We start from the raw sequence: 8,492 nt of genomic DNA, 5'->3' as shown, positions 1-8,492 counted from the left end.
GTTGCATTAGCATCCTTCTATCTTCTTCTTCTTTCTCTCACATGTATTCTCACACCATTAGCATACATGCCCTTTATGTTCTTCTTCACCTCCTTCAATGCTCAATTCCATGCCGACAGTACTTGACATAATCCGCGTGGGCAAAAGCCAACCGAAGGCTCATTGTTCTACTACAATAACAACACAGAAGCTTTTTGCAATCTATACACACACACAGAGAACCCGCGCGGGTAGAGAGAATGGAAAATAGTGTACCAGATGCACAAAACAGACGGGAGAAGGCGGTCAGGAGACGGGAGGAAGTGGGTGTGTTCTACGCCAAGAGTGACCTCTTTTACCACGAGAAAAAGAAGAAAAAGAAGAAGACACACCCGTATGCACCAAGAAGAAGAAGAAGAGGACAGGAGAACAATTTGTAACTTCTGTTCTTCTATCTCTTCTCTATCACTTTGCTCTTTGCGCACTTCTTGCAGTTGAAGTGTTTTTTTCTAGCTCTCGCTTTTTGAAATTTTGGGAAACTTTGGGGTTGGATACAGTTTACCTTTTCCTTTTACTCTCTCCAACCTTAATTTAGGGATCTTGGTTCTTGAATATAGTTTCTGGAAGTCATTCACTGGGACAGCCTTATCTAATTGAATTTTTGAAGTTTAGGCAGACTCCTCATCAAATCGAGTTCTAAAAAGTTCAAAAGCTTTCAAACCTTTTGTTTCAGAGCTCTGTTTGAATTTAGAACTCTTCTTCTTCCTTGAGAATCCCTTTTGCTTTTGTGACCGTATCTCAGATTCCAAATGATCTACAATTATCTCACTTTCTAACAATTCTTTATTCATTTTCTCATTCCCAATGAGCTTTTCCGTTTTGGGAAAGGCTCAACCCCCAAAAGCATGCACCGCCCGTAATTGCATCCAATTGTTATTGTTTTGCCGCTATTGAGACGTTCAAATGATGAATTACGAATTGGTTGCTTTTCCTTATGGATTCCGCCTTCTTCTTCCCTCATTTTGATATCTAAATAGTTTCCTCTTATTATTTACTCAACTGTTTCGTTTCGATCTTTTCCTCATTTTTTTTCTTTTTTCTAATAATGAGCAAACTAATATTTGCTCTATTTTTCACTGCCCATCAAACTTTTTCTCACTTTTTTTCAGACCTACAATTGACACATATGCTATCTGGATTCGAATGAGACGACGTGGCCTTTGCCTTCTATTTCTCATATTCACCAACTATGCAGTATCCCAAAGTGAGTTCTAACGAGAGAGAAGAAGCGTTTAATTTCATTTCCATCAAGAACGGGACACCAATTTCTATCTATTTCTTGTGACTTTTGACACCAATTTCCCTCTTAATAGACGACGAGGGATTAGTTTGAAAACCCCCTTGCTTTTCCTTTTCTCATTCAAAACGTTTCCGATCTTTATTTTGGATAAGATGAACCAAGAAAAGCCATAATTCAAACAATGTGAGCACAAGATATAGATAAAAAACGAATGGACGGCAGGTGTCATTGGACACTAAATCGTCAGAAAACAAGAGAGATGTCTATGAATAATGAATGAAAACAGAAAACCATCTGTCAGTTCGAATGTGTTCATCCTAAACGTTTTTATGTATACACACTTCTCTCTTGATGTTAGAGGATTCTGGAGGACCACCGGAAATTCGTCGAATTCAAGTGGCTACTCATTTGAGCGCGAACGAACACGGAAAACTACAATTTGGACACGCTTTCGATCTCTCCAAGTGGCACAAATTCTTTTAGGTTCAAAAGTTTTAGGAAGAGCTGGAAAAGTGGATAACGGGGGGGGGGCTCTTGTTATTAGATTTTTGTCATGCGAGTAGGGGAGAACTTGAGAAATTTTACTGAAACAAAATTAAAACATTGGTGGAGAACCATAGAGATTTCTGAAAAGGGATTTGGCACGCTTCAAAGTTTAATATCTTGTTTTGTCGGGATTTCTGAATTTTCATTTCAATAAAATATTTAAAAAAGAAATAGTTTGGAAACCATGACGGCATGTTATTTTTGTCAAATAACGATAATTTGAATACTTGTGAAAGTAACAGAAACATTCTTCGATTTCGGAACTCCATGAGAACAATTTATGGAAACAAATTACTGTACTCATGTTGATGCTTCTGACCAGTCAGATCCCTAAAACGGTATCATCCTTTGATCTTTTTCCATATGACTTGTGTCATTACGTTCACTCTCTTTTTGGTATCCTCCTCCATCTCTTCCACTACAAACCATAATTTGATTATGCAATGTCGCTTTTCTTTTCCCCAAAATATAACCGGGTCCACTCTCGTAAATAACCTTCTCGTACCCTGGATTAGCACTGCAAGTCATCAGGAATCCCTCTCTTCTTATGCAGATGGCTCAACTCGTCACACCCCAAAAATAATCCCGTTTAGTGTAGACCTCCCATTTTACACATGTCTCGAGAAAACCGAAAAAAGATCAAAGGAATAATTTTGCAGGCTCGGCTGAATGCAGTGATGTATCCTTCTCGTCAGTGGCTTCAAAATTAGACGGTTTAAAAAGAGTGACACGTCTGTCGGTTAGCGGACATATTTCGGCATACCACGTCAAGGTGTCCATCTCAGATGACGATTTTCAATTGGTTCGTGTCTCGAACGGAAATCCACTGGTAAGAAAAAGAACAAAGGAATCTGTCTCGTGGGAATTATCTCTTATCTAACTGACCGACTAAAAAGGAAACCGACATATTGTCGCCCGAAACAAAACGTGTCCCATTTGAGAAAAAGAAGAAGATAAATGTGTGAAGAAAAACCATGTTGTTGCAGGTCCTCTATTCCACTTTATCGAACACGCCATCGTGGACACATGTCGACTTTTTAGCTTCTGAAGTCAAAATATTGCCGGCTTTTGAGCAAGCAACGGAAGATGTTCGGGGACCATTGTTGATTCTGACTGTGTGTGATTATGGTATGTAACAGAGTTTTTAGTTTGGACCTGTTGCATATGAAGAGTATTTTCAGACACTCCAATAACTGCATTTGATGATTCATCATACACTGTAGAAGCTCATCATGCTGGTCTTGTATCTATGTATGAGAATGATCTTTGTGTTGTTTTCCGTACATATCGATCAGGAGTGTTCTTCTTTTCAATGGCAGACCAAGGAGATGTTCTAATTGCTCAAATCGTTCATGGAACTATTCATGTAATTTTTGATTTCGGATCTCTGACTCCTTCCAGAATAAGTGCAGGAAAGGCTTTAGACGATGGTAGATGGCATGAGGTAATAAACATTCAACTTTTTGGAATTGAATCATTTCAATATTTCAGATGAGATGGCTACATCAATTTGATTCAGTGCAACTATCGATAGACGGTGTACTTTTGAATCAGACAGCTCCGACTGGACTCTATCGAAAATTGGACTTACATAGTGTGGTAAGTGCGCTACCTTCTCTCAAGTGTAATTGTTTGAATGAAATCTGAGAAGCATTCCGGTATAATTACCTTTTTATATGGGAGAGAGAGACCACCCGTTGTTTTGACTTATTTGCGGATTAACGACTTGTAGGTACACATTGGAGGAAGGCCAGCTGATGACTTCTCGCAGGGGATCGAAACAACTTTTACTGGTGAGTATGGCGGGAAAAACTTGGTTGTTTAACTGGGTGCTGTCACGTATTTATCTGAAATTGTTTATGGCTATAACTATTTACTTATAACAGTTAGAAGTTCTTTTAAGTAGACTTTTCAGTAAATCTTCCCGTAGCAAAAGCATTGATTCAGATGTTAGATATTCTGAAATAAATTGTATCATGAAAGTTTCAAAACTCAATTAATTTGCCAATCGCAGGTTGCATCGCCCGTCTCCAACTGAATAATGCTGATCTTCTTCAACTATCTCCAAGTGAAGTTCACAGTCAATGTCAAATGCCAAAGCCTCCATCATTCACTCTACATAACTCTTCTCAAGCTGTTCTTCCATTCACGTTTCTCCCATTCTCATTCGAGTTTCGAATTGTTCCAGTCAATGGACCACTAGTCACTTTATTGGATGCTGAAAACGGAACACTTGTGGATGTTGTAGTAGACGATGAACGGAAATTGCACCTTGTCAGTAACATCACCAAATTCAAACAAGCTGCGAACCCCGGTAAGAAAACAACAAGAAATCCCATTCATTTGGACTAAGTTGAGTTTCAGCAATCGACGTGGCAAATGGAGGTTGGCATAGTTTTTCCTTGCGGATTCGCGGAGTTCGAATGGAAATTGATATTGATGGATACACTGTTTTATGGTTGGAAGGTCACGAAGTTCGGAGGATATCTCAAAGACTTTCCAATTTCATTTTATCTGCTAGTGGATGTTATAGAAGTGCAACAATTGATTTAACAGGTGTGAGGGTTGATGGAAATGTGACAAGAGGAGAGTGCTCATTTCAAGAGAAATGCCTTCCAAACCCATGTGAAAACGGAGGAGAATGTGTACAATCTGCACTGGATGACTATGTTTGTAACTGTAAAGATGGATATAAAGGAAAGAATTGTCATACGAGTGAGTTGATATATGATTTGTTTCTTATCTTAATTTCATTATTTTCAGCGGATCTTCCACATTCTTGCGAAGAATGGGTGTTCACAAAAGGTAACAAACAGAAGGCAGTTCAAGGAAGAAAAGTTTTGATTGATGTGGATGGAGGTGGAGAAATGCAGCCAATTAATGTCACGTGTAAGACTGAAAGAGATGAATTGGGTATAGATGGAGTCAGCACAATTCTGGAACATGATCTTGTTCGACCAATGATTGTAACTGGAGACAATAAACCAGGGGCTGTCAGATACTCGCTCACCTACGGAATCAGTACAGAACAAATGGATCGTTTGGTTGAAGGATTTGAGGCATGTAGCCAGTTTATGAGATATACATGTCGTGGAGGTGTCAGACTGATGACTCAAGGAGATGAGAGGAGTCCATCGTCATGGTACTCAACAAGAAGTGACAAACATGGATTGCAATGGGGTGAAGCTCCGCCGTACTCAAGAATGTGCTCATGTGCAATCAATGGAAGTTGTCTACATAACCGAATGTGTAACTGCGATAGTGGAGAAGATGCAACTGATGAAGGTGTCAACCCGTATTCCCAATTGCTTCCAGTCACTGGACTATTTCTTGGTGGAACAACAAAATCTTCATCGATTGAAGTGGAAATTGGACCATTGAAATGCAGAAACCGAGCAACTTTCGATCCAGTAACTTTCTCTGATAGAAATGCGAAGTTGAGTGGAACACAGACATTCAATCAGAGAACATTTGATGTATCACTTCATGTCAAGTTCTCTCATTCTCAAATGTCAATTCTTTCATGGCATTCAACTGATGATTTACATTGGTTTCATCTATATGTGAATGATGGAAAAATAGTTGGAGAGGTTGTAAATGGAGGAGAAAGTCAACAAATTGTGTCAGAACATCGATATGATGATGGAAAGTGAGTTATAAAGAAAATCACTGAAAATTAGATTAAATATTTCAACTTTCAGATTCCATGCAATCTACTGGGAAGCCGATTCAACTGGAATGTTCTTAAAAGTTGATGGTCAACGGAAATCACTGAAAACTTCATTTGTTCTTCCTACAGTTTACACGTGGATTGTTGGATCACGAACTGAAAAAGGATCAACTGGATTCGCTGGAGTCATTCGGAATGTGTACTTGTGTGGTGTTGAATTAGCACTTGGACAATATGCCAGAAAAGAAACAGAACGAGGAATTGCGGTTGGAGATGATGGGTATTGTAGGCCTGATTTATGTCAGAATGGAGGACAATGTATTGATAAATACGATGGATATGTATGTGATTGTAGTATGACTCCATTTGGAGGAAGTGATTGTACGAAAGAATATGGAATGATGGTTCCTTCTGGATCATCAATTCAAATTCCATGGCAAAATCCAGCTCATCAATCCATGTGTCATCGAATTGCAATACAAACTACTTCGAAAAACACAACAATTCTGAGATCAAAAGCCCTTTTTGCTGATTCGACATTCAATATGACTGTGGATGATAATGGTGTGTCATTGACAGGATAAATCATTTCCTAATCTGAATGTTTTTCAGGAAATCTTCAAATGAACGCATACGACGGATTCTTTTTCCATTTTAAACGGCACTCGAAACATCATAATTTGAGTGACGACGTGATGCATGATATCTCATTTTGTGCTTCAAAACATCATTTCAATGTGTCAGTCGATGGAATGGAAGTGATCACAATTGAAGGCAATTGGACGTTTTTCGAAAGTTTCAATGTTTGGCATTTCCTCGATGAAAGTATGTTGCAGTGTCTATTCTCAGGTCTTCAATCGTTATTTCAGATTTCGAAGGATGTGTTTCTCGAATTCAAACTGGATCAGCATTTCCACTGAAAAGTCCGAAGACAGCAAGATTGAACTATTCCGGCAAGATTCGTTTTGGAACGTGTCCTATCGAAGCAGTGTAAGTACATTTAACACGAAGGCAATCGTGGTTTTCATCAATTTTAAATTTCCAGATCTCGACATCAGATGTATGATTTCAATCCACAACCTGAAGCTGCTTCGTCCACAGTAGCAACTTCTACAGAAGATATCAAAATATTTTCTGTTTCACAAAGTAAGCAGGATCTGATGTCGAAAGCAAGTATGGGTGAACACAAAATGCGATTGTACCTTAAAATAAATAATTAATTTTCAGTAGTATTTGGTGGTATATTTGCAATCTTCATGTGCATTGTGTGTATGAGTTCATTGATTTGTTACATGAGATCTCGACCAGAAGGAGTTTATAAAACCAATGAGACAGGTGAGTACAAAACGACTTGAAAAAACTTAAGAATAATTCAAATTTCCAGGTGAAAACTGTTCTCCAAGTCGAAGTGAAGAACCTCTGGTACACAATGTGAACAATAATACTCCAATGTATGCATCAAACAAAGAATATTTTTGTTGATGACACCTTCAATACTTGTCTTTTTGTTTTCATACGGGTTCACATTTTTCACTTTTCTCTTATTTTCTCTTTAAATTTCATTGTCTTTCATTGATGGTTTTGATGCGGGTTATTGTTGAAATATGAATTGAAATGAATTATTTTATTTTAAAAATCTCATAAATAAGAAAACAAAAATGAGATAAGGGGAAAGATGAGGGTTCAATAATTACAAACAATTGTGTCATGGCTGACAGTTGGAGCAAAAAGAAGAAAACAAATGAACGAAAACAAGAGTTACTTTCCAGAGTTGAACACTGGGTTTCCATCTTGATAACTGCTTGGAACTCGGATTGGAGCACGAATTGCCTGTCCATTTCTGTAGATTGTATCTGGGATTGCAACGTTTCCTCCAGCATTGAATGAGTTTCCATTGTTTCTGTTTCCAATAATGATTGGTCGTTGTCCGAAGAAGTGATGACGACGGCGTGGGAACATGAATCTTGGCCCACACGAGTTTCCGAAGCATGGTGGTTGAGCGAAGACGAATCTTGGAGCTCCGCATGGTGGAGAGAAGCATCCAGATGAATAAGAGTTCGAGTAGGATGGGATACGGATTACTTTAACTGGAGCAGTGTTAGAAGTTACGATTGGGACAGTACGAATTGGCACTGGCATTGGGGTCGTGGTCTTAAATATTGAATTTGAGAAATGAAAAGAAAAGAGATCGTACCGTGTAGGTCGAGGCATCATAAGCTGGCACAATGTTGGCAGATCCTGCAACAGGTCCATTGCAATTTCCAGTAGAGCATGGAGATGCTTGAACTGGTTGAATAGAACCACAGTTTCCAGTGGAGCACGGGCTCAAAGTGGGCGTGGCTTGACAGTTACCAGTAGAGCATGGGGAAGCTTGAACTGGTTGAACGGATCCACAGTTACCCGTGGAACATGGAGATTGTTGAGCCTTGAGAAAGAGGAATGATTAGAAACGAAAAAGAAAAGACTGAGAATTATACCTGTTGTTGTTGATCTGATTGGAATACAATGCGAAGTTTGAGTGGACCTGCATTAGGATCCAAACTGATTTGCTGTGATTGCTGAGTTGTTGACTGAGCATAAGTGACTGAGAACAGCAAAGCAATAAGTGCAAAACGGCGGGACATGATTCTAAAAATTTAAAGTATAGGAAAGTGTGAAAATGAATTGAAATATACAGTCGAAGGAATGGGAAAAGTTGAAAAATTGGTAGATAAAAGTGAAGAAGTGTACCTGTCATTTCGGTCGAAGCCACTTTTATAGTCGGACACAAGATGATGCCACGTCGAGTAAAACGTACGTGCCCGCCCTTCTCATTCCTTGTTTGTTTCCTCTTTCCGTGCTCCTCCTCCAAGGATTTCCGCGCGTTGTGCCGCGCGTACAGACACAGAAAAAATGAAATGACAATGACAAAAAGATGAGACTACAAAGTACGAGGAGAGCAGTTTCGAATGACATTTGAACTTTCGACTTTTTGAGTCATCAGTTGAGAATTGTATT

General features: G+C 38.9%; 2 protein-coding genes across 2 annotated transcripts; one reads left to right on the top strand and one right to left on the bottom strand.

The window, feature by feature from the left end:
• Positions 1 to 239: 239 nt before the first annotated feature.
• Positions 240 to 6,977, top strand: GCK72_014259 (uncharacterized protein; the record flags this gene model as incomplete). The annotated part of the gene is made up of 16 exons (XM_053730209.1): positions 240 to 415; positions 1,149 to 1,243; positions 2,485 to 2,654; positions 2,812 to 2,953; positions 3,007 to 3,269; positions 3,317 to 3,424; positions 3,558 to 3,618; positions 3,840 to 4,139; positions 4,190 to 4,540; positions 4,589 to 5,474; positions 5,527 to 6,059; positions 6,108 to 6,320; positions 6,365 to 6,485; positions 6,541 to 6,668; positions 6,723 to 6,830; positions 6,880 to 6,977. 16 exons carry the CDS (start codon positions 240 to 242, stop codon positions 6,975 to 6,977), a joined length of 3,753 nt encoding a protein of 1,250 aa, XP_053584981.1.
• Positions 6,978 to 7,253: 276 nt separating this feature from the next.
• Positions 7,254 to 8,119, bottom strand: GCK72_014258 (uncharacterized protein; the record flags this gene model as incomplete). Its single annotated transcript, XM_003100754.2, has 3 exons — positions 7,254 to 7,646; positions 7,690 to 7,920; positions 7,973 to 8,119. The coding sequence occupies 3 exons, from the start codon at positions 8,117 to 8,119 to the stop codon at positions 7,254 to 7,256; spliced, it is 771 nt and encodes a 256-aa protein (XP_003100802.2).
• Positions 8,120 to 8,492: the final 373 nt, after the last annotated feature.

Source organism: Caenorhabditis remanei, chromosome IV, assembly GCF_010183535.1.
Source record: "Caenorhabditis remanei strain PX506 chromosome IV, whole genome shotgun sequence".
Classification (NCBI taxonomy): domain Eukaryota; kingdom Metazoa; phylum Nematoda; class Chromadorea; order Rhabditida; family Rhabditidae; genus Caenorhabditis; species Caenorhabditis remanei.
The sequence above is the reverse complement of the archived record's forward strand: the minus strand, read 5'-3'. Positions and strand labels throughout refer to the sequence as shown.